This window comes from Leucopleurus acutus (genome assembly GCF_964270905.1).
Source record: "Leucopleurus acutus genome assembly, chromosome: 4".
In the NCBI taxonomy this organism is placed as follows: Eukaryota; Metazoa; Chordata; class Mammalia; order Artiodactyla; family Delphinidae; genus Leucopleurus; species Leucopleurus acutus.
The window spans coordinates 4,943,694-4,969,404 of record NC_139146.1 but is presented as its reverse complement, the minus strand read 5'-3'; the positions used below and the strand labels follow the sequence as shown (position 1 = coordinate 4,969,404).

The following is a 25,711-nucleotide window of genomic DNA, read 5'->3' as shown; positions in this document are numbered from 1 at the left end:
GATACATGACCTCAAGGAAACCACAGCCCTAAATCATATCCTTGCGCAGCTCTCAAAACAGCTCACCGTTTCCTACCAAATTACGTCTAATATAACGTCTGCCTCCCGCAGTATAACCTACCCAAGCATCTGTCTTCTTACTCCTTAGCTTCCATCCTACATAACTAAGAGTTGTTCTTATAACTACACCCAGGGCTTTCTTTATTCCCCTTTTTCATGTGTAAATCACCATCACTCTCCCCCTGCTCCAAATTCTACAAGTGTAAAACCGAGACCTCCAGTCTTTGCCCAACACAAATGCCAAGTCTTCTAATAAACCTTCTAGAAACCGCAGGCCTGTTATGACCTCTATCGCCAAACTTGCGAAAACCTGTGGCACTGAACTTAATCTACCTTGTAAAGCTTTAGGTCTGATTTCTCTTGCCACCTTCGGCCCCCTTTGCCTGAGGATAACATTCTTGAGGAAAGGGACGTCGTCTTCCTCAGCATCGCCATAGCACACAGTGGGGGCTTTATCGCGCTTAATTTCGTTTAACGCAACATGTCCCGCCGACGGCGTCGGGGGCGGACACCCTTTGCCGGATTCACACGTCCACTCACACGCACACACGGATGCTGTCTTCCACTCGGACACCCACGTGTCTCCAGGGCCACAGCCCTGGAGCGGTCTTGGGTCTCCCAGCCTGTGGGCGTTTCCACTGCAGCCAGCGGAAGGGGAGGCTCATTCCTTTAAAACCGCCTCAAGGGATCCTTGTTACTTTGGACCTCCCATAGCCCCCACCCTATAAATAGCTTAAGATCCGCTTCCTCCCAAATCAGTATCACTCCGGTTCGAGGAGTCCCTACCTGGTCGCGCCTGGCTCCGATCCTATGGATCCCCCCTCCCTGTCGCGCTTGGTAGCGCCCGCTTTGTCAGCGCTCTGCGCTCGCCGGTTACCCCCCAGCTCTCGCCGGCTGGCTGCAGCCAGCGCCTTCGCGTCGCAGCAGCCGCAGCACCAGCCACTCAGTCTCGGGCTCGCCTGCCCAGCACCTTCCCCCGGGCCGCGGCGGGAAGAGAAGGAGCCCGGGAGCCTCCCCTCGGACGCCCCCGAGAGTCTGCTCGGCTCGCCCGCGTCGGCGAGGCCCGCGGGTGGGTCGGGCGCGCGAGGGGCCGCGGCGGCGGCGGCAGCGGCGGCGGCGGCGCCCGGCATGTATCAGAGCCCGCGGCGGCTCTGCTCCGCCCTGCTGCAGAGGGACGCGCCCGGCCTGCGCCGCCCGCCCGGCCCGCCGCCGCGCCGCCGCTCGCCGGCGCCCGCCGCCGCCCCCCGCCTCGCTTCCCCCCGGCTCCTGGCGGTGGCCTCGGCGGCCCGCGGCGTCGCGAGGTCTTGCTCCCGAACAGGTGAGTGCGCGGCGGTTCCGGGCGGAGAACGCGGCGGCGGCCAACGCGCGGCCGCCACCTGGAGACGGCGCGGAATGAATGGGAAGCCGGGGGCCGCCGGGCGGTGGGGTCGGACCGGGAAGCGGGCTCCCCTCTCCCTGAGCCGCTGTCTCCGCTCCGCTTTGCGGCTCTGCCCTCGCCTTCTCTTGCCTGGGGCTTGCACCGCGTCCGGTAAGAACCGGAACCCCGCGGGAGCTTCTAGTTTGATCCTTACCGTTCGATGCCGTGGTTTTTGTATTTCTCGCTCTTGACCTGTAAGTTTTCCCCTTCCGAGGCTGCAGATTATTTGTGTTTTGTTTCTAATCGCACTAATGATGGAACATTTTATGCAAACAAACAAACAAAAAATCTAAAGTTACACTTATCACGTGACCTGCATGTCTTTTAGGTTTCTGAATTTTGAAAAATGTCATGTGAACAGTGTGTTATAACACGCACTGACTCTTTGGACATACATTTGAAATCTTTCGGGAGCCTTCCCGTCTTAATATTTGCGTCATTCTGCGTCCTGTATACCTGGCTTAAGATCTTGCAAAGGTGATGCCGTCTTGGCCAAGAGCCAATTTTATACGTCACGTGCCCTGGATTTCCCCTTTTTGGCCACAGAGGTTTCTGCCTGAGGACCCATTACCGCGGCTACAATCTACGTACAAAGTAGTCATACTTTTCAAAATGAGGAATAAAGCGTCTCTTTCAAAACTGGCAATCTTACCACACTAAAAAAGTGTATTTTGGTTGTGCTCAAGTTTATTGCTGTTTAAGACGTATGAGCATCTTAGATTGTAAATAACTACATTTTGCTCCAAAGGTCTGGATTAACGGTTTGGGTTTTTTTGGGGGGTTTTTTTTTGGCCCCGCTGCGTGGCTTGCGGGATTCCCAGACCAGGGATTGAACCCAGGGCCAGGGCAGTAAAAGCCCTGAGCCCTAACCACTGGACCGCCAGGGAATTCCCAAGTTTGGGATTTACTTAAGGACAGATTGAGCAGTAAAAAGAATATGTTCAGTGTGGCTTTACTTAAAGTGATCACCCAAAATGTGACTAGGGACTTACCTGGCGGTCAAGTGGTTTAAGACTCGGCGCTTCCACCGCAGGGGACGCAGGTTCGATCCCTGACGGGGGAACTAAGATCCCACATACCCTGCGGTGCGGCCAAAAATAAATGAATAAATAAAATAAAGTAAAATAAATTTAGGATGTTAAAGTGGTTACCGGAGACTCTCAATTCTTCAGTGTTCTTAAAAAGGGTGAATTTGGCAGTCACCGAGATCTTTCCAGTTCTATAGGAGTTTGGCACAATGAAATAACTGTTAGAATGGTTACCACCTAATATCTGATAGTGTTTTTTTTATAAAGTATTTTTTAAATAAATAAATTTGTTTATTTTTGGCTGCGTTGGGTCTTCGTTGCGGTGCGCGGGCTTCTCATTGCGGTGGCGGAGCACGGGCTCTAGGCGCGTGGGCTTCAGTAGTTGTGGCGCACGGGCTTAGTTGCTCTGCGGCATGTGGGATCTTCCCGGACCAGGGCTCGAACCCGTGTCCCCTGCATTGGCAGGTGGATGCTTAACCACTGCTCCACCAGGGAAGGTCAGTGGTTTTTCTTGCTGGAAGTTTTCAAGAGGAACATTGTTAGGTTTGAGGTAGGAGAAGGGGTGAAAGAAAACCAATTGGGGTCTTCCTAGCTGTCTCTCCTATCTTAACCTTTCACCTTAAGTTTCCTCCAGGCCCCTCGGGGCAGTTAGTCAGTAGGCTCATCTTGGGAGTACAGATAGCTTGCGTAACACACATACAGAGAGCTGTGCTGTTGGCTGAGGAAGAGAGGCCAGAACATTTGAAATCTTAGGCTTTGGACCCAGAAAGATGTTTAATGAACTTTCTGGAAGTCCCCTGAAGTTTTAGAAGGAAATTGAAAGATTTTATGGTAGTTACACTATTGTAAACTATTATAGACAGTTACCACTACAAGATCTAGGCAATTCTCCGGCTTCTGCGCAGTTTTCGCTTCAGCTACTTGTTGGAAGACACTCATGAATGCATTCATCAGCTCATCGCTTGATCACTCATTCATTCAGAAACTTACAGCCTGTCTCGCTCTGTAGGTGCTTTATTATAGGAGGTAAAAGAACGTGAGACTTAGCCTGCCTCTAAGGAGTGTAGTGCCCAGGAAGAGAGGTGAGTTTTGCACAAAGACAGGACTGTTTAATGAAATCAAACACCTTTTATTCTTAGCCTGTTACAATTAAAGGTTTGCAAATGGCACAAGGATGCCAGAGAGTGCAAAGTCTCTTTTAGCCATGGTGATCTTTTTCGGCTTCAGAACATGGTTGGCATTTGAGCTGGGCCTTGAAGTGCAGTTTAGGATGGAAAGAGATTAGAACGCTTTGCTTGGGAAAAGCCAGGAGCAAAGTGGAAGGCATGAGGCATGGCTGTGTCAGGGTGAGAGAAGAGATACCTTGCAAAATGTTTCCCAGAGAGCCTCAGAACCAGCAGTAGGTGCTTTTTCAATAAATGCAGATTCATAGATCCTACTGTAGACTTACTAAACAGAATTGTTACCGGTGGGCCCCAGATTCCACATTACTTAACAAAATAGCAACAGTAATAACCAGATTATTCTTACAGGCCCCAAGGTTTAGACATCTGGCTAGAGAAACCTTCAGGGAACTGAAGCTACTCTTCCCTTCTGCACCTTTTTGCGGCGGGGAATGGGTAGTAAAGCCCCACGCTTGACCCCATTTGATAATCAGTTCCTTCCTAACTTAACACCCCTTGGCAATCAGAGGTCACTGGAAGGATGAGTGCAGCCTCTTTGCAGTCATCAAATGCTGGGTTATTAGAATTGAAAGGGGGACCCAGCAGTGTTTTGCTACCTTTTCTCATGGAAGGACAGCAGCCCCCATAAAGAAGCACCAGTTGCCACAGTTACTGTGTTGGATGACTGTACTGGTCCGGTGTCATCTGTGGGTTTATAAATGCCTTCCTCCTCAGCTAATGAAGAGTTGGCTGAATTACTGTTCTCCATCACTGGAACATGTTGCTTTTTTTCTTGGTACAATTTTAAAAGCAAATACCGGCTGGTTGGAGGAGGCGGCTTTATTTAGTTTGTCCCTTCACGGTGTGAGTAAGCTGCTTATGAGAGAGAAGAAACGCAAAAGCTTGTAATTATCAAGCTTCTACAGAAATAAATTGCTTTCTTTGTAGGAGAACCAAGGTATTGTTTTCCTGTAGCATTTAATGGTAAGAGCTTAAATGCAGTGAGTTATTGGGGGCTTTTGAATTAGTAACCATGGCTCCAGACTCACGTTCAACACACTTGTATGAACATTTGCAAATCATTTAACTTCGCTTGCTGGACTTTACCTAGGGGAAAAAAATTAATAAGATAAATTGGTATCAGTTGATCCGCAAGTATTACTGAACATAGTACACTTAAAAGGCCAAATATTTTATTGCTTCTCATGACTAATTGCAGCAGAGATTGAGAAGAAAGACGTGAGTGTGGCTAGATCTGTTGGATAAAAACTTTGCTTTGAATGCAAGAAAGGAGGGTGAGAGAAGACCATGTGCCGGAAGAAGGTGGCAGGTATGGGAACAGCGATGAACACCCTGGGAAAAGGTGTACTTGAGAATCACCTGGGCCTTTCACCTGTCTACTTGAATCAGTTTTTCCTGAGAATCCTGGCTGTGTTGTGTTTAACAAATGCCCCAGGTGATTCTCTGGAAAGCCTAGGGAGTCTTTTATAAGCTCCACTCCTAGAGGTACTTGTTCCTCCTGGAAAGTTTGGGAAACCCGGAGAGAATTCTGGACGAGTGTTAAGAGTTGTGAGCTTGGGGCCTAAGACAATTCAGGAGACGCCTGAGCAAGAATGTTTACCTGAGCAAAAGCGAGCTTCAAGGAAAGGAAAGAACTGGTGTCTTTGTGCAAGTTCAGTGAGACAGAACCTGACACTGACATTGTAATGGGAGTGTACAATTTATAGAGTAGGTAGGTGGATACCTATATACTCTGTAGGTTCCTGGGATGGGATGTTTGCTAAAAGAGGTGAGGCAGGTATATTCGGGTCCTTGGAAGGAGGAGGGAGACTCAGCATATATGTTTATTGTTAGGAGTCCCTCTAATCCGGATTCGTAGGACCTTGATAACCACATGAATGGTTCTCACACTTGATGAATACTTAGCGATTCAAGGTTGATGTGCATTTCTCTCTTAGGTGGTTCATGCTGAATTTTATTTGGAAAATTTTCATGATCGTTTTTTTCTTTTTTGAATTTTTTTTATACAGCAGGTTCTTCTTGGTTATACATATGAGTGTACACATGTCAATCCCAATCTCCCAGTTCATCCCACCACCACCAGCACCACCTGCCACTTTCCCCCTTGGTGTCCCTATGTTTGTGCTCTACATCTGTGTCTCTATTTCTGCCCCGCAAACCGGTTCATCTGTACCATTGTTCTAGGTTCCACATATATGCGTTAATGTACGATATTTGTTTTTCTCTTTCTGACTTACTTCGCTCTGTATGACAGTCTCTGGATCCATCCACGTCTCTACAAATGACCCAATTTCGTTTCTTTTTATGGCTGAGTAATGTTCCATTGTATATATGTACCACATCTTCTTTATCCATTTGTCCGTCTATAGGCATTTAGGTTGCTTCCATGACCTGGCTATTGTAAATAGCGCAGCAATGAACATTGGGGTGCATGTGTCGTTTTGAATTATGGTTTTCTCCGGGTATATGCCCAGTAGTGGGATTGCTGGCTCATATGGTAGCTCTATTTTTAGTTTTTTAAGGAACCTCCATACTGTTCTCCGTAGTGGCTGTATCAATTTGCATTCCCATCAACAGTGCAAGAGGGTTCCCTTTTCTCCACACCCTCTCCAGCATTTATTGTTTGTAGATTTTTTTGATGATGGCCATTCTGACTGGTGTGAGGTGATACCTCGTTGTAGTTTTGATTTGCATTTCTCTAATAATTCATCATGTTGAGCAGCTTTTCATCATGATAGTTTTTTTAAATAATATTTTAAATTACACAAGTAACACATGCCCATTAATAAAAATATTTTCCCTCAGAGCTTAAATGTCTTTGTCAGTACTGGTTATCTCCAGAAGTTTAGGCTTGCTTGTCCTTGGTGTTCAAAAGTTCTGTCAGGATAAATGTCTCAGGTCAGGTGAGCCCAGTCTAAGGCCATCCCATGCTTTAGCACAGGAAGATTTTCTGTTATTTCTTGGGTTATTTTATCATATTCATCACTGTATCATGTTATTGAAAAGTTCAACAATGGTTCAACAATGGACAGATTGTTGTCCATACAGATCCACCCTCTGTGGCTCCTCTCATTTTCTCAAGTCTTTTATCTCTATTTCATGAGATTTTCTGAACATGTCTATTGCAGTCGTTTACAGTTTCTGGGCATTTTCTAGTTCTCCACTCCTTCTCACAGAAGCCTCGTCTTACATTGTGTCCTGTGTAGTTGTAAATATGTGTAGCTATGTGTATTTTAGGATTATATTTACAACCGTTCATCTCTGCTGCTGTAGTGTGGAAGCAGCCACAGACAATACATAAACCTTATTTATGGACATTGAAGTGTGAATTTCATATGATTTTCACATCATGAAATATTATTAGTTTTTTTTTTCAACCATTTAGAAATGTCAGAGATCACAGGTAGCACAAATAGAGGGCACTGGCCAGATGTGGCTCACGGGCTGTGGTGTGTGGACCTCTGATCTAGAGGGAAAAATACCAGCAGAATAGTCCTCTTGGCTCCACACTCCATGTTTCCATTCGTAGCTGTAAACCTGGCCCACTTCTCGAGTATCCCGGGAACGTCAGTGATGGGCATCAGGTAGTAACACAGACCTGATGTCTTAGTGGAGAGCTGCTGTCCCACCAGATTCTTTTCATTTCTGCCTTTTCAGTTTCACTTCAGGGCATTCTGCTAGAGAAGCCGGGCTTGTGGAAGTGCTTGGCCAGGCCACTAACAATCTGAGCACCAGTTTTAACAGGTTAACCTCAGCGTTCATCGTGGAGGGGTTTCTCTTTCCCTTAGCCGTATTTTCTAGATGAATCGGGCGTGACTGAAGGTACAGCTTAGCCTTGTCTGGAAGACACGTGGGCGTTCCTGTCTGTGACTGCTGCCCAGCAGAGGTCGTTGGGATTGTCACGCTGTATCTAGGATCTTGTATTTTTAGACACGCTAGGTTGAGAGCCGTGACCTTCACTCGATATCTCTAGCCACGCCGTGCGGGTCATTACACCGCTTTGTACACTTTGTGCCGTGCCAGCGTGCGCACCGTGACAGCGGTGACGTCCTCGTGACGTTCTCGCAGAGGAGGTGGAATTCGACCTCTTGACCCCGTGCGCACCGCACCGCGCACCGTCCTGACTCTGGACCAGCGCTATCAGGGATGCTGCCGAGCAGCGGTCCAGGGTGCAGGCCGCCTTCCCCAGGGCCTGACGCTTTGCCAGTTGTGCAATCCTGAGAAAACCAGGTAATCGCTTAACCTCCGTCTCCGTGTTTATGAAAGTGGGCAAACACAATACCTACTTTGCTGGATTGTTGGAAAGAGTAAGAAAATACATGCAAGGAGCATGGTACATGCTGGGCTCTCACATGTTAAAAGTGGCTTCTCTTTAAACCCAGAAAGTGCACTTCACTAACAGTAACAAAATAGCTAACATTTAGCTCCCATTTCGAATGTGCTGGGTATAGCTAGTTCAGTTCAGCGGCCAGTAACTCAGTGAAGAAAGTGAGCCACAGAGGTAAATACCTTGGTCAGGATCTGATTCGTAAAGGAGGAACCGGGATTTGAAACGAGGCAGCCTAACCCGAGTCCATGTGTTCAAGACCATCTTGCCTCACTGAGAAAAGTGAAAGCTTTCGCCGTAAGGCTTTCCCATGCGTAGAATCCGGTCTCTGGGACCCAGGGAGTGTAATGTACTACAAGTCCACACTGCGTCACAGAACTTGAACTTGCATTTACCAGGTGGACCTGCCGGGGACGTGTTGCACTGTTTAGAGTTTCGGTGTTCTGGCTGATACATAACCACAAAGAGAGGGTCCTGACTACAGTCTCACAAAATTCCAAAAATACAGAGTACATTTAATAGTGGCTCTGGACAAGTCACTTCTGAGCCTCATCTATAAAATAGCCAAGGGGTTCTTGAGAGGGTAACAGGTGTCTCAGCAAGTAAAAGTGCCTACTGCACCCTAAAGTGCTCTACCAACGTAAGGCGGTTCTTCTGCCCGTGTTTGACAGGGGTCCTTAATGAACACTTTGCTGCCACTTGCCATCCTTTCTTTTATCAACGTTCTTAAAGCGCTAGGCCGGGTACCAGGTACCAGGGGAAGTGGTAATCAAGGCAGATGCAGTCCCTATTCCTCCTATGAGGAGGAATGAGTGAAGGACAGGGATTGTAGTTCAAATGTTAAGGGTCATTTAAGTAAGAGAAGAAGGAGCCACTGGGGCTCGCTCCATGAAGCTGTGAGGCGGGGGGCTGTGAATCTTTGACTTCTTCAGTAAATACGAACTATACCACATATCCAACACCCCGGCTGTTTTAGGTCGATGGTTATCTTGTGACTGTCTTGAAGGTGGCCGCGTGTGTTCAGGAAGCTGCTCTAAGGAGCCCCGTGAAAGCTAGCTGCCGAGTTAGCCCGTCTAAACTTCCCGAGGTGGTTCAGCGCGCGGCCAGTAGGTGGCAGCACAGGCTCGCTGTTCAGTGATGCCTTCCCGTGACGTCTGCGCTTTACACTTCTGGGTACTTGACGCTTGGAGGTTTCCGCGGGCCCAAGGCTGGTCGGCTCCAGCAGCTTCTCAGGCGTTGGACCCAGAGAATCCTGGCCTTTCTTCAGTTTTTGCTTTTTAACCGGTATTTTTTGCCAAGCCATCGTTTCAGGAGACTGAGCTCAGGCTGGTTGTGAGAAATTATTAACAGACTGAATGGTTTGGGCAGACTCTAGAAGAAGCAGTTGCTGGGTAAGTAGAGAAATGTTACGTGGAGAGAGGTCTTTCCGCTGAGATTTCTGAGCGCTGTTAGGACTGCTTGGGGTGGTCAGCCCAGTCAGTTTAGGTCTCAGCTGTTTGGGTTCTCATCCAGCCTTCTAGTTATTGATTGAAGGTGTTTTCATGAAACCCCTGATCGTTTGCCTCTGATGGCTGGCACTCTTAGGAACTTACATGGTGGTCTGCCTGTTGCTTTAGAGTTGCTTTAGTAATCAGTAGCTTAAAGAGTAACTGTATTCTGTATTTTAGTAGTTAGCCCACTTTTGCTTTATTAGGAAAATAAAGGGATGACAGAATGGGGGAAGTTTACATACCAGTGCTGTATTTCTGGAACCTAAATAATGCGAATTCTCTGACAGACCTTTAAAGGCTGTTACAAAGGTAAGGAGAGTTATTCCTATCAAGTGAAATAGCGACATATTTGTTCATCGCCATCCTATCATCACGGAACGCAGGCATCCAGTTCTCGGTGTATATGGAAATATGCTTATAGGATTGGGAAACGGCAAGAGATGGGAGCGGTGCAGCTAAATGAGAAATAGAGGCATGAGAGAGAAAGCTGTTATCACCTGCCTTTTGCCTGTATAAATTACATCATGTGCATTACATTGAAGTGATGGCTGATAACTTTCTCTAGTAAAGTGGCTGGAAAAAAATGACTTTGGGGCCAAAACCAAATATAATCTGGGGTCAAATAAATAACACTCCAAACACATGTAAAATTCGACCCAGAAGCTAGTATGAGTGCCAAATAAAAGTTCAGTAGAGGTTTTGTCGAGATTTCATGCCTTCCAGTATGTCAGCAACCACCTGGATGAATTGTTTGTGCTGCCTTGCCTCAGGAAAGTGGCTTTCCATGTTGCTGTTCTGAACCTGTGACAATCGTTTTAAAGCCCTGAATGGCAACCCCTATTAAGGTATAAAACTTCAGCAGAAAGGCAAGCAATTTTGGAATTGTATTTATGTGTGAAAAGATTTTTTAAACGGTCGATACTCTAAAAGAAAAAATGACTTTTTTAAAAACAGGTGAGAGAATTGTTACTAAGTTATCCCTCCTCGTAAAAGGGGGAGTGGCTTCCTCCTAGGAATGTAGTGAGAATTACTTAATTTGCGAGTGGTGCATAGTAAGCTTCCAGCAGTCGTTAGCCGTCAGGGGCGTCATCCTCAGGGTGGGGGAGGGGCAGAGGGTGTCGCGCGCTCTTCAGCGTTCCTTTGTTCTCAAATTTAGATAACTTGCCTTCCCACCTAGCAGTTCCTGGGTGGCTCTGAGCCTTGCCACGACGGTGTTATAAGTACACAAATAGCATGTGACGTCTCCTTGGTGTCCACTTTGAGTTATTTATTCCCTAGCACTTCCTTTGAATTGATGTCTCTGTGTTACCAGAAAGTTTTAGGAAATAAAGCCTTGAAAAATAACTGAGTAAGCTCGTATGTTCTTAGGATAAAAGCCGAAAAGAATAACTGAAGACGGGAGGAAATGAATTGGGTCTTCCCCAGATCCCTTCTGATTTGGTTCAGTCACCTGACTTTATGAGAAGAATATCTTTGAGTTATGGAAAATCTAGCTTAGAAATATAAAGACCGAGGTCAGGGAAGCTTGTCCGTGATTTGGAGATAGTACTAGTCTCTGGAGTGCCGTGGAGACAGCCTAGCGGCAGTGACCTCTCCCACCTTTTGTGATCAGATGCTCTGTCAGTTTGAGAAGAATTCAGATACGTGCTCTGTGTGAATTACAGACATGTCTACTTTCTGTTATTTCATTTCACCTTTTTTAGTTCTCATTTTCTCCCCGGGGATTGCTTTGCTTGTATCCCCTGGAACGGGATGTCTACACTCAGGTGATGGTTGGTCTAGAAGAGACAGTCTCACCTTTTGTTTTCTGGACCCCTTCGCAATCTTAAAAAATACGGAGGGTCCCACAGAATTTTGTCTATGTGGGTTAATATATAACATAATTAATATGACCTATGTTTATATATCATGTTAGAAAGGAAGACGAGAATTTTTAAATGTTTATCAAGTCATTTAATAGTAAAATCAGTGTTAACGTAAGTAACACTTTTTAACTGTTTTCCAAGACAAAAAGCAAGTTAGTGAAAGAGTGGCATTGTCTGACATTTTTGGAAATCTCTTTAAAGTGTGGCTTAATAGGAGACAGCCATATTCTCGTATCTGCTTCTCCATTCAGTCTGTTGTGATATGGTTTGGTTAAAATATATGAAGAAAATTGAGTCTCTCACAGATGATATAATTGGAAAAAAGTATTTGAATAGCCTTATAAGATAATCGTGGGTAGTCTTTTTTTGTAGTAGTCTCTATGTTAGTAGTAGTAGTCTCTTATGTTAATACGTGGTTATTTGTGACGTGGAATCTGATACCATATATATCAGTGAACTTTTGGTATTGGTTATTTGGGAAATGTTGTTTCACTGCGTTATGCAGATCTTCCAAGCGTTACACAGTATAGAAATAACTGTAGCTTCTCTCGCCACCCATCTTGTCAGAAACTTTTTTTAAGTACTGGGGACTTGTCAGGCTCCCGATGACAGGTATGTTTTCCAGAAGTTTTCCTCGTGGGCCAAAACTCTGTCCGTTGTTTTCCTTCAAGTGACAGGCTGACTTCTTCTTACATTTTTGTGGGTACGTGTCTGCCTCGTGTCCATATGTGATGAACTATAGTTTGTCGGCTCTTCGAGGTGAAATGGTATTCCATGAAGACAGGACCGAGTTCATTTTGCAGCTCAGGCGCTCACCCGAGCGCTTTTCCTTAAGGCAGCGTATTTTGCGTGCAGCGTAAGTGTTTCTGTGGACGCTCCATTTTGTCACCTATTAAAGGTATGTCATCGAGGCTGCACATTTAACAGAGATACTACTGCCTCACTAAGCGACATTTTAAAGTAAAACAGGCACTTTTAAACTAAAACCCTGAGTGATGGGGATGCGTACCGTGGCCACTAGTGGAGCCCGGGGCCGCTGGGTGCCGGGACGTGCCGACAGGACAGCGGTTTCACGACGGCTGTGCGGAGAGCAAAGCACCAAGACAGAGAAAACGGCACGTGGGGGCTCGGCGTCAGGAACACCTTGGCCGCGCGTGGCTCCAAGAGTCTCAGACATCCCCAGTGGCCCGTGAACCATGCCCACAGCTGCTGCTGGAGCAGCGCCCCATCGGTGGGCCGGAAACCAAACGAAGTCGGGTCACGACCAGCATTTTTTAAAAAAGAAATGGAGTGCACCAGAAAATGGCCCAGATGTCATGCAGAAATAAGCTGTTCTGCGAACCTCCTCTTAGATATCTATGTATGCCGTGAGTGCGCACTGAGTTGTGAGTGTAGAACGTGTCCGTTTCAATCTTTATACTTATTGGCTAGATATAGCTTACGTTATACATGTAAATACATAAATATTCATGTGTATTTATTATATATGTTCGCGTAGCGTCATGTAAAAATGACAGTTTTAACTGAAAGCGTTCATTGCTACAGAAGTACCTTATCTGCTGGGGCGTGACAAGGCATCAGGACCTCCTAGGGTCCCACAAAAAAATCAAACAAAATTCCTTAAGAAGTAATGTTATATCTTAGCAAAATGTTTTAGATTTATGTTTCTATCCTCACAATAACTCCGGACATGTAAAGATATAAAAGAGACATTTGTAGCGTGGGAAAAAAGCAGGGGGATGGTTAATTAATTAATTAAATTAATTAAATAAATGATTAGCTCATGGCAGACAGCAAGTGGAAAAACACAGCCGTCCACATCGCTCATTATCTCTGTATCTACACATCTATATATGTATAGTAAGTGAAACATGAATTCAGGCTGATATCTCTGACTCCAGCTCAGTACCATGGGGATTCCTTTTTTCTTTTTTTTTTAAATTTATTTATTTTTGGCTGCATTCATAGCTGCACATGGGTTTTTCTCTAGTTGTGGCGAGCGGGGGCTACTCTTTGTTTCTTCGTTTTAGTGCGTGGGCTTCTCATCGCGGTGGGTTCCCTTGTTGCGGAGCACGGGCTCTAGGCGCGTGGGCTTCAGTAGTTGTGGCGCACAGCCTTCGTTGCTCCGCAGCATGTGGGATCTTCCACACGCTAAGGACCAGGGCTCGAATCCGTGTCCCCTGCATTGGCAGGCGGATTCTTAATCACTGTGCCACCAGGGAAGCCCCTGCATACATATTCCTGAATGAACTCAAGTTCACTTAGGTAAATACCTAGGGGCATGAATTCTACGTGTATTTTTAAAACTGCCAAACCGTCTTCCAGAGCGGCTCTGCGTGGGAAGCAGTTCGTGGGAGTCTGTGAAGCCTTGTTCCTTCTTACTTAAATATTTGATGGACTCACCAGCGAAGCCGTCAGGGCCCGGGCCTTGCTTTTGGGCAGGTTTTAACTTAATTTAGTACCTTTGCCGCCCTGGTTGAATACTTCCATGGAGCTGAGGGGGAGGGGTGGCACCAGCCCCGGCAGGACCGGGCACAGGCTAGCACTGTCCTTAACTGAAGTTCAATCGCTTTCGTGAATAAAAGCTTCTCAGTTCGTTGTATGCCTTTGGTCTCCGTCCAGAGCACTGCAATTCAGGCTGGTTTTGACACTCTCGTCCGGGTTGATAATCGTTCTGGGGGAGGACTTGTCGCCTTCCTCTTGTCGTCATGCCTGAAGTCTCCTGCCTCGTGGGTTTCTCCCTCTGCTGTGTCACCCCCGTTAGCAAGCAAACGTGATACAGCTGCTTCCCCAAATTCTCAAGCCTTCATCTCCAGCCACCATTCCATTTCTCTCCTTTTTTGGGGGGAGGGGGGCAAGATTTTCTGAAAATACATCTCCACTCTCTGTCCTGTTCTCCCAACACCTCCACCCAAAATCAAAAATCGCTGTCGTTAAATTCACCAACGTTTCCCATGTTGCTGAATCCAGATCTGAGCTGTGCTCAGTCTTCATTTTCCTTGAACCGTCAGTAGCCTTTGACACAGGACACAGCTCCCTCGTGGACGAAACTTTCTCTACTTTGCTCTCCCGATTGTCCTGCCCCTGGCCTTTGCCTTCTTTGCAGATTTTCACCACACTCTCCCCAGTCTGATCCAGAGCTGAGTCCTCGTCTGTGCCCGACGTCTTGCACGTGTTCATTTCCAGTTTGCACCTCTCTCCTGAGCATTAGTCATGTCTTACGGCAGATCCCACCCCGTCTTCCTAACTTGTATTGGCAGCTTCACCCTTCTGGTTGCTCTGCCAGCTGCCTTGGAAACTTTTTTTTTTTTTTTTGCGGTACGCGGGCCTCTCACCGCTGTGGCCTCTCCCATTGCGGAGCACAGGCTCCGGACGCGCAGGCTCAGCGGCCATGGCTCACGGGCCCAGCTGCTCCGCGGCATGTGGGATCTTCCCGGACCGGGGCACGAACCCGCGTCCCCTGCATCGGCAGGCGGACTCTCAACCACTGCGCCACCAGGGAAGCCCCCTTCCTCGGGGCTTTTGCATTCACCATTCCCTCTGCCCAGAATGTTCTTGGATTTCTCTAAGACTGGTTTCCTTATGACAGATCTCTGTAACCTTTAGTGAGACTTCCTTGAGCGTCCTGTATAAATTAGCAACGTGCAGTCCCTAGCATTCCTTGTCTCCCCTTTCACCTTTTTATTTTGCTCCAAAGCACTTTTCAGCATATGACAAAATGTCTTTCACCTTGTTTGTCTCTCCCCCGTACAAAATAAGCCCCGTAGCCAATAAGGAGAGAGATTTTCGTCTGTTCAGTGGTGTATCTCCTGTGGACCAGAGTGGTGTCTGAGAGAGCGAGGCAGGGGCTCACGGTGGCCACCTACCAAGGAAGCGGTGGAGTCAGGAATGAGAGCTGAATACCTTGAGTCCTTTTCTGAAGTCCTTTTCTGATAACTCTTCTCCATCCTGATGGGTTTAGCCCTTACTATACCCCAGCCCATTCCACACAGTATGCATTCACTTTTTCTCTTGTTAATTTATCTATTAATCTTTAACCAGACACTTCTTTTTTTTTTTTTTTTTTTTTTTGCGGTACGCGGGCCTCTCACTGCTGTGGCCTCTCCCGTTGCGGAGCACAGGCTCCGGACGCGCAGGCTCAGCGGCCATGGCTCACGGGCCCAGCCGCTCCGCGGCATGTGGGATCTTCCCAGACCGGGGCACGAACCCGCGTCCCCTGCATCGGCAGGCGGACTCTCAACCACTGCGCCACCAGGGAAGCCCAACCAGACACTTCTTGAGAGAAAAGATCAGCTCATGTGTTTTAGGTATGGAGCGTTCTTCCCAAAGTTCAGAGAGCAGAGAAATAAGAATGTAAAATCAGCAGACTGCAGACAGATGGTCCCTGGGGACTGCAGGGTTCGATTAGGTTGTGGAGGTTAGTTTTGCCAGTGCCCACTGGCCGAGAGAGTGACCTGCAGGGCTGGACAGAATGCGGAGCGCCCAGCGGGAGCAGAGCCTTGCTGTCTAGGAGGAGGGTGGAGTCCTCTTCCAGGACCATGTGTCTCTGTCCTGACGCCTTGCTCTCTATGCGAGAAGCCGATTGGTTGACCAGCTTCCCAGGTACTTTGGTATCAGAAGGCATGTCCTAGGCTGGCTTCGTTATCAAACAGGGTATTCAGGCTTGCATCTGTCCATCAAGGGGACCGCCTTAGGGTTTCCTGTAAGACCTAAGGAGGAGAGACAGGACTATAGTAAATATGCCCTGAAATTGCCCTCTGCCCAGTCTCTTAGTTGAAATTTTGCCCGATTCTCTTTCTTGGGTAAAGGAATCTCGTGAAACAAGAGCAAAGGGTCTATGTCAGTAAAATTTTTGAAAAGACAACCTTTAGTGCATTCCAGAGTACTTTTATTACACCCAACAGAAATTGTCCACTTGGGGACTCAAATTTGAGGGGAATAAAAGTCATTTTGAATAACATATGCACGTTTTCTTAATAGAGATGTGTGTGCCCTCTAGTAGAAATACTAGTTTGAAATTGCTGCCTGTTCTAACCTAGATGCAGTTTCCAAATAATCTTAAAGAAATGATGGTCACTTAACAAGCCTTGTCAGCAGCTCTGGAGAGTGGCACAGCTGAATGGTGGTAGAGCTGGGACTGGAACTGATGCTTTGATACCCACGATGCAGTACATCCTTCCTCTTTTTTGCTGCAAAGCTTTGTCCTTTGATGGTAAATTTAATTTTTGAAAACCACCAAAAGTCACAAATAAGGTGAATGACAAGATTTAATAATCCACTATTGGTCCAAAATGAGCCGACTTTTAACAAGAATGTTTTCCTTGAATGTTGTAGCTAATAGCCTATACATACATTTCTAAGACCAAACCAAAAAAGGACAACAGGGAATGATGAAATTAGAATATCCAATCTGCTTCATCTCACATCTACACAACAGTCTCAGAATAAGAATTCTGATACTACCATTACTAATTATGATCACTGAAGACAATTCTTTTTTAAGTTTTTTATTTTGATAAAGTCCAAATTATCAATGTTTTGTGTTGTGGATTGTGTTTTTTGGAGTTTTTCTGTTTTGTTTTGTTTTGTTTTGCTGCACCATGCACAGCTCACGGGAATCTTTAGTTCCCTGACCAGGGATCGAACCCATGCTCCCTGCAGTGGAAGGGCAGAGTCCTAACCACTGGACCGCCAGGGAATTCCCTAAAAACAGTTAAACAATGTTTAACTGAATATGCTTGCTTTCTGGTCCCTGCTCCCCCCCACCCCCATGCTTTTTTTGGGTGTACTAAACCTTCATTGGTTCATTATCAGATCACAGAGCCATCGTATATTGTACTCTGTCTTTTAACCTCATTTAGACTTGATTTTCTAAGTAGCTGTATGTTTAATATAGTACCACCAGTTCTTAAATCAATGTCTCTGGTCATTTTGGTCTAAATCTTGTTCCTAGTTCCAGGGGTGGCAAAGACCTTTCTGAAAAGGGCAGGATAGTAAACATTTAGGCTTTGAGGGCCAAAAACAATCCTGTCACATTGTGTGTGTGTGTGTGTGTGTGTGTGTGTGTGTGTGTGTGACATCTCTTTAAAACCATTCTTTGCTTGAGGACTGTGTGTGTGTGTGTGTGTGTGTGACATCTCTTTAAAACCATTCTTTGCTTGAGGACTGTACTAAAATACATCTGGCTGCAGTTTGCCGTCCCCTACTCTAGTAGTTTCTGGAAGAAGTGCTCCTGGCATCCGTGTTCCAGTTTTGCTGGATATAAAATCCTTGGCTCGGGTACTGATGAGCCATCTATATAAAGTTTGACGTATATTTGAAATACGTAACTTCATTTTCTTCTGGTATAAAACATTGCAGTTGAAGTCCGGTGATGCTCTAATTGTCCTTGTAAGTTACTTGCTGCTTTTGCCTAGAGCCCAAGGGATCTTTTCTTTTTCTTTTTCTTTGCAGCCCAGTTGGTGTTGGTCATTCTGGGTTGATATTCTCCAGGTATGTGTGTCCATGATACATGTTTTTTTAACCTCATAATTTTTTCCTCTTAAACCATTCACTTTATTTTTTTCCAGCTTTACTGAGGTATAATTAAGAAATAAAAATTGTATGTATTTAAGGTAAACCACACGATATTTTGATATTTGTAAACGTTGTGAAATAATTACCTCAGTCGAGCTAATTAACATATGTCACTCACATAGTTACCCTGTGTGTTTGAGGGAGTGGGGACATGAGATCCCTTTAGATCTCCTCTCTTAGAGGATTTCAAGCATGGAATACACTATTGTTAACTGCAGTCACCATGCTGTACGTTAAACCTCCAGAGCTTAATTCATCCTGCACGATTGAAACTTTGTGCTCCTAAAAGTTTTCTTGATTTTTAGTTTTTAGTATTTGTTTCATTTCCTGATATGTTGCATCTTCGCTTAAAATTAGTACATAATGTTTGCCACTGTCTCTTAAATGATTTCTCTCCTCATTTCTTTTTGGTATGTTTTTTGTTACTAATTCCTTGTGTTGCCTCACTTCTGAGTTTTCTAATTTAGGCTGTTCTGTCATTGTCTTACCTTTTAGCTCATTTTGCAGTAGGATATAATTTTGATTGGCTTCCTCGCCGTCTGTTTCCGGCACACGTTTATTGTCTGAACAGACGCCCACCTGTTCCTTATTCACTTCACGTGAAGGTTTTTCTAAGTTTTTAGAAGGAAGTGTGGCTCGGGGACAGTCTTTCTGGCTTCACGTAACTCCTCAAACCTTCGACTCCTGTTGGACACGGCTACCCTCTTCTTCACATGCCTTTTCACATGGTACTTGCTTTTTATCACAGCAACTACCCCAGAACTCAGCTTGGCAAGGATATGATGGCATTAAAAGGATGTAGAGCAGTCCTGTTGAAAGTGAGCTGCATCAAGCTGGTCCTTTGCCTAGAGCCTGACAAATGCCACATACTGGAGCCCCTGTGCCTTTGCTGTGACGCCCTGTGACAGTTTGGTCGACCGTTAGGGTGATGCTGATGCTGCTGATCTGGAAACCACACTTGAGAAACCAGTAGGACTTTTTTTTTTTTTTTTTAATTTATTTTATTTTTTGGCTGTATTGGGTCTTCCGTGATGCGTGCGGGCTCTCTCTAGTTGCAGCGAGCGGGGGCTACTCTTCATCGCGGTGCATGGGCTTCTCATTGCGGTGGCTTCTCTTGCTGCAGAGCACAGGCTCTAGGTGTGCGGGCTTCAGTAGTTGCAGCACGCGGGCTCAGTAGTTGTGGCTCGCAGGTTCAGCAGTTGTGGCGCACGGGCTCTAGAGCACAGGCTCAGTAGTTGTGGCGCACAGGCTTAGTTGCTCCGCAGCACGTGGGATCTTCCCAGACCAGGGCTCGAACCCATGTCCCCTGCATTGGCAGGCGGATTCTTAACCACTGTGCCACCAGGGAAGTCCCCCAGTAGGACTTTTTACTGCCTTTTATTTATTTGTTTGTTTGTTTATTTATTTATTTTTGTGTGTGTGTGTGTGTGTTAGTTTCTGCTGTATAACAAAGTGAATCAGCTATACATATACATATATCCCCATATCTCCTTCCTCTTGTGTCTCCTTCCCACCCTCCCTATCCCACCCCTCTAGGTGGTCACAAAGCACCGAGCTGATCTCCCTGTGCTATGCGGCTGCTTCCCACTGGCTATCTATTTTACTTTTGGTAGTGTGTATATGTCCATGCCACTCTCTCACTTTGTCCCAGCTTACCCTTCCCACTCCCCGTGTCCTCAAGTCCATTCCCTACGTCTGCATCTTTATTCCTGTCCTGCCCCTAGGTTCTTCAGAACCTTTTTTTTTTTTAAGATTCCATATATATGTGTTAGCATACGGTATTTGTTTTTCTCTTTCTGACTTACTTCACTGTCTATGACAGACTCTAGGTCCATCCACCTCACTACAAATAACTCAATTTCGTTTCCTTTTATGGCTGAGTAATATTTTTACTGCCTTAAAAAAAAAACCCAAAAAACTAGAAGTACAGAAGAAAGATTTTCAGAGTTGTACTGCCAGCCAAGAAGAAAATTCCTCTGGAGCCATGTACTCAGATAGGCAAACAGATTTATTAAAAGGAATTTAATATATTCAAATCAAACAGTTTCGGGACAGGTGTGTGCGTGTGTTCACGCGTGTGCGTTTGTGAGAACAGGCTTGCTGGCAGTCGCACGTGCACAGAAATGTATGTTGGGAAAACTGGTGTGTTTCTTTGCCTCCATCTAGCTTTCTTGTTGGGGAACTACTTTTGAGTTGATGAAAAGGAACAGTAGAAAGCATGCTTGCATGCTTGTTAACCCTTGGTGGTGAACACTTGAGTCTGCTTTTGTGACCTGCTACAGCAGGTTCCATCAACCGCTAGTTTCAGATGCAATCAGCTTGCCAAATAATACGTTTTATGAAGGAAACTTTGTGTCCTGCAAGAGGAGGCCAGGACTTGGACGGGGTAGGGAAATCCAGGTTCCTCCATACCAGGAACCGCGCACGGAATGGAGGAGGTGGTTCCAGGTAGAAGGTGCCCCTAATGCACACTATAATGAGAGGCAACACGGCTGACCTTGAAAGGAGCAGGCGGCTACTTACCAGGGAGGCGCGGGCACAGCTCTCCTCACGCGGACTCGTTGAAGGTTGTGCTCTAGTCTCCTTAGTGAGTTCATGTCCAGTTGGATAACAGTAGGAAGCCTCGGAGGCGCACTGACAGTGCCTCCTGCACCTCTCCTCACCCTTTCTCCTCCCAGGATCCCAGAAAATGTGGGCAACTGCCTCTGCTCCCAACCCCGTTTCTGACTTGTTAAAAGTCTGGCAGTCGATATTAGATGACAGACCATACTGCTCCGTGATGTCTGGAGTCCCACAGGGAGCCAGATCCCTGGTGTACAGTTAACATGGACGAGAAGTGGGATATGGACTTAATCCAGCCGTTTCTCGCCACAGCAGAGGCATCTGTATAGGTGACATGGCTAGGGCAACAGCCTGCTCTAACCGAATCTGTTCGCCAGGATTAACTGGGCTTTCTGATATCTGGCTCTGTACACACTGGTCTTCACGTTCTCACTTAAAATGCACAGAAAAAGGAATATGGATTTTGTTTAGCCGTGCTTTCATAAGACTGTGTCTGTAAATTATAAAGACAGATCCTAGGTTAGAATAAGCCATAAAGATCGAGGTATCTCCACAGCGGTATTTCAAGTACCCGCCCTAAGAGAAAGCTAGAACCCGGAAGCTCCTTTAATCCACCCCGTAGAACGCGAACGTGGCAACATCGCCCTAAAGTGAGCTCGCGAGCCCGCGGCTTCCGTGGACAGTAAGTGCCTTGTCTTCCGGCGAGGAGCCGGGCGAGTGACTGTGCTTTCCTTCCCCGCAGCGTGTCCCATGGGAAGCGGCACGAGCCGGCTCTACAGCGCTCTCACCAAGACCCTGGACGGCAGCTCCGCCTCCCAGCACCCAGAGTATCTGGTGGCCCCCGACCCGGAACACCTGGAGCCCATTGACCCTAAAGAGCTCCTTGAGGAGTGCAGGGCCGTCCTGCACACGCGGCCTCCCCGCTTCCAGCGGGGTTTCGTGGATCTGAGGGCCGATGGCCCCAGTAGTAGCCACACACCCATCCGGGTCATGCAGTGGAACATCCTTGCCCAAGGTACGTCTGCGCGCAGGGAGAGGGGCGGGGCGCTGGGGCCGCCTGGGGAGCTCCCACACGGGGAGCCTAGGAAGGGGTGTCGTCTGGCTTTCGCTGCCCAATCCATCAGCTGAAGACGTACTCCTTCCCCTCCACGTGTGCAGACTTCCCGTGCTCGGGGAAAGTGTCTGCTTCGCGGCACGTGCTTCCTGTCTCCTGTTAGCCCATAAGCTTTCATCAGTTGTCCACAGCACTAAGATAGCACCTGGAAGGGGGAAACTGAGTCTACCGAACGGGTGACCCTGAACCTTCTGCAGGGAATGGGGGCTGTGTAGGGGTGGCGCTGAGTCGGGGTACTCCTGAGGCCAGCTTCTCATCCGGACGCCTCTTCATAATTTGAGGCCAGAGATGTTGCTTCAGTTCTCTGTGCTTTAAGATACTACTCTGTACGGTAGCAAGGACTCCTTTCCTGGGTCCGCTCAGTTAAAAAACAGGTGTGTCAGTCAACCTTCTTGCCCATCACGTGGCAGTTGAAATTTTAAGAAGAAACCAGGGTCACCATTTTTTCTGGAAAGAAGGGCATGCTCCCTGACTTTCCACTCTTTGATTCATTTGTTTTTTCCAGGTGTAGGAGAAAGCTGCCCATTTTAAATGGGTGTCATTTATTCTAAGTGGTGTCTATAAAGGCCTAGTATGGCTTATTATAAGTCAGTGTTGAAAGCACTCTCTAGAGTTAAATGTATTTACTTCATCTGGCATAGTTTAGATCTCTTGGACGCCAGAGAACGCTGTCTGAAGCTAAAACTTAAGAAGATCTCATGTCCTAGAACATAGTGACAAGAAATAGTTTTAATACGAAAGGATCGGTTAGTTGCTTGCTTCATCTGCATGGTAAGAGGTCGGTGCAGTAAGAGAAGAGCCACCCAGGGCATCTGAAGCAGGGGAAGCGCTCTGAAGGTCTTGGGTAGCGTCAAGCCTGAGGAGACTCGCAGGTACTTGGTAGCGGTTCTTAGTCGCTGACCACTGACCGGCTTTTTTCTTTCAGCTCTTGGAGAAGGCAAAGACAACTTTGTACAGTGCCCTCTTGAAGCACTCAAGTGGGAAGAGAGGAAATGTCTCATCCTGGAAGAAATCCTAGCCTACCAGCCCGATATACTGTGCCTCCAAGAGGTGGACCACTACTTTGACACCTTCCACCCCCTCCTCAGTAGACTGGGCTATCAGGGCACGTTCTTCCCCAAGCCCTGGTCACCTTGTCTGGATGTGGAACACAACAACGGACCAGATGGCTGTGCCTTGTTTTTCCTCCAGAACCGATTCAAGCTAGTCAACAGTGCCAACATCAGGCTGACGGCCATGACATTGAAAACCAACCAGGTGGCCATTGCCCAGACCCTAGAGTGCAAGGAGTCCAGCCGACAGTTCTGCATCGCCGTCACCCACCTGAAGGCTCGCACTGGCTGGGAGCGATTTCGATCGGCTCAAGGCTGTGACCTTCTCCAGAACCTGCAGAGCATCACCCAGGGAGCCAAGATTCCCCTCATCGTTTGCGGGGACTTCAACGCAGAGCCGACAGAGGAGGTCTACAGACACTTCGCCTCCTCCAGCCTCAACCTGAACAGCGCCTACAAGCTGCTGAGCGCGGACGGGCAGTCGGAACCTCCGTACACGACCTGGAAGATCCGGACCTCGGGCGAGTGCCGCCACACTCTGGACTACATCTGGTATTCCAAGCACGCGCTCAGCGTGAGGTCGGCCCTGGATCTGCTCACGGAGGAGCAGATTGGACCCAACCGCCTGCCGTCCTTCAATTACCCTTCAGACCACCTGTCCCTAGTGTGCGACTTCAGCTTTAACGAGGAACGTTGATGGACATTTATACGTGCTTGTCTGTGTCTCCTTCATCCCAAGTCTTAACCAGGGACGTTTCAGGAAGCTGAAATAAGATGAGAGGTTGACTGAGGAAGGCCCCCCAGTTCCTCTCACTTCAGTGTCCATGTCTCCAGCATGCCCTTGGGAAGGAACCCCATTTGCTCACAAACCTTTTCCATTAAAACCTACAGCAAAAAAGGTGTTTGCACTCCAGGTTTGGTTTGTATTGTTTTCTTTCCCTTAGCGTTAATTACATTTTATCATTTAAGGGCATTATATTTGGCTTTGTTCGGAAGCTCTTTCAGTTTCAGGATCCTGTATTGAAATAGACTTGCTCGAGTCCCCTGTAATTAACAAGTATGCAGGAACAGTTTCTCTAGACAAGGTTTCCAGTTATTTATTTGTGGTTTTTTAAAAATATCAACAAGTCATGCATGGCAATATTTATTTTTTTTATATCTTCGTGTAAAATTAAGTAAATAAATTATAGCATTATGAACATTTAAAAACCATGCAAAACATAAGTTATAGAGTAATTTATAGTAATCTTCTTAAAACGTTAAAGATGTTCTTACTTGGGGTCTAATAAAATCGTAGTGTACAAAGGAACCGTTTAGGCTGGAGGGCTTTTTGCTTGCTATTTAAGTGGAAATATCAGTTCTCCTTGATACATTCTTCACAAATCCTTGCTGTGTCTCCGTGTCCCCCATTATATTATGTTTCTTGAAGAAATTCCATTTCTGGTTTTCCATCGGAATGCTGTCGGTGTACATTTGCGGTCACTCAGAAGTGTCATTATATGTATTGAATATGCTTTGCACAGTAGGTCGTTTAGGAGCTGTTATGTGGCAGTGGCTAAGTCAGTGGGACCTTCTTTTCAGAGATGGGAAACTATTTCTAGCCTGTTAATGAGGCTGTCGTTGAGATTTACTAAGATAGCCGGGTGACTGGTTTAAAACAACTAGAAAGCGGAATATAGAGTTAGAAAGATAACCCGGAATTCTCTTCCCTCAGAAATAAAAGTGGTAAAGATAACAGGTGAAACCCCTTCCTAACAAAAATCCCCAAAAAATAGCCCACTGGTAATAAATGGATAGATGTTTTAACCCATGAGTTGTAAATATTTAAGATCAATAAATAAATGGTCTTTTAAAGCCAGTGTTTTCATATCTTGTCTTTCCGATGCAAAGAGAATCTGAGAACAGACTGGATCTTTTAATCCTCTTAATGCGGTGCCCACACCGTCCTTTCCACTCACACCTTCATTTTGAAACTGGACAGAGGTGGATCTGTAGTTGCACGTTGAAGGCATCTGTGCTATGCTTATGAGGTATCGCTCGGTGACAGGGTTGGAGGCCCCAAAGCAGTTCCTCCAGACATTTCTGCATTGGAACCACTTCGGAGACAAATGAGGTTTTCAGTATATTGTATACACAAAACCTTGGGGCTACCTGGAAGGAATGGCAGTTGGGAAGAACATCTGTACCAACTGTCATCTGGTTCAGGTCTTAGCGTGACTGATTCCTATGTTGTTGAGAAGCAGAATACTGATCCGTACAGCAGGCATTGAATATTGTTTACCTACCGCAAAACACACCTACCTGAAGAGAAATTATAACACCCATATCATAAGCAAATCTGGATGAGAATGAAAGCCAAAAGAGTGTTTGAATTTCAAATGTTGTCCACCAGTATACAAGCTAGCAGGCTGTGGTTTGGGGGTGGAACTGGGGGTGGGTGGGAATGCCACTGAGCAGAAGGGCTTCAGGAATACCAACAAGTCATCTTTCAGTATTAGCAGGGCCGCAGGCCTAAGCACTTACCAGTGTGCTTTTGTTGTTTGTATTTGTCTTCATTTAAAATGTAATCATGTGAGCATTTTATGTAAACAGGTTTTTAGTAGTATATAAATCTTGATAGGTGGCACTTTTATGTTTTATTTTTACTTCCCCTCTAGTCTTTCTTTGCAGGCAGCTCTGCCTTGTGGACCATCAGGGTAACCTGAAGGCATAACAGTAAATAATAAATCTCTATTCTAAATCTTTTTAAGTATGTTCCATTACTGAGTTTCTCTTACTCCATCCCTATGTACCTTTTGATCCAGCTTTTCCTTTTATATCCCATAATATTTTGATTGTGGTTGTAATTAGAGTCTTAGAAATTGTGCAGATTCTTGATGACAGAGTGAGAGTGGATTTTTTTTTTCTTCCTCCATGCCATATTTCAGTAGACTCCATTCTACGAGGTAGTAGGAATGGCCGCCTCATTTACTTAAGTAAAGCATAATGGCGTATATCTGTATAACATTTGAGTTCCTTATCTTTGGTTCTGAGAGC

The 25,711-nt window shown here is 46.3% G+C and overlaps 1 protein-coding gene across 1 annotated transcript; it reads left to right on the top strand.

Annotated features, from left to right (window-relative positions):
- Nucleotides 1-831: 831 nt before the first annotated feature.
- On the top strand, nt 832-24,680 carry NOCT (nocturnin). The gene is made up of 3 exons (XM_082838045.1): nt 832-1,378; nt 21,252-21,524; nt 22,549-24,680. Exons 1-3 carry the CDS (start codon nt 871-873, stop codon nt 23,370-23,372), a joined length of 1,605 nt encoding a protein of 534 aa, XP_082694171.1. The 5' UTR covers nt 832-870; the 3' UTR covers nt 23,373-24,680.
- Nucleotides 24,681-25,711: the final 1,031 nt, after the last annotated feature.

What these genes read in the sequence shown, in the direction of transcription:
- NOCT (XM_082838045.1), top strand. Translation starts at nt 871, where the DNA reads ATGGATCCCCCCTCCCTGTCGCGCTTGGTAGCGCCCGCTTTGTCAGCG. An exon ending in GAGGTCTTGCTCCCGAACAG is followed by an intron (nt 1,379 to 21,251) that starts GTGAGTGCGCGG and finishes CCTTCCCCGCAG; the next exon opens with CGTGTCCCATGGGAAGCGGC. An exon ending in GTGGAACATCCTTGCCCAAG is followed by an intron (nt 21,525 to 22,548) that starts GTACGTCTGCGC and finishes TTTTTCTTTCAG; the next exon opens with CTCTTGGAGAAGGCAAAGAC.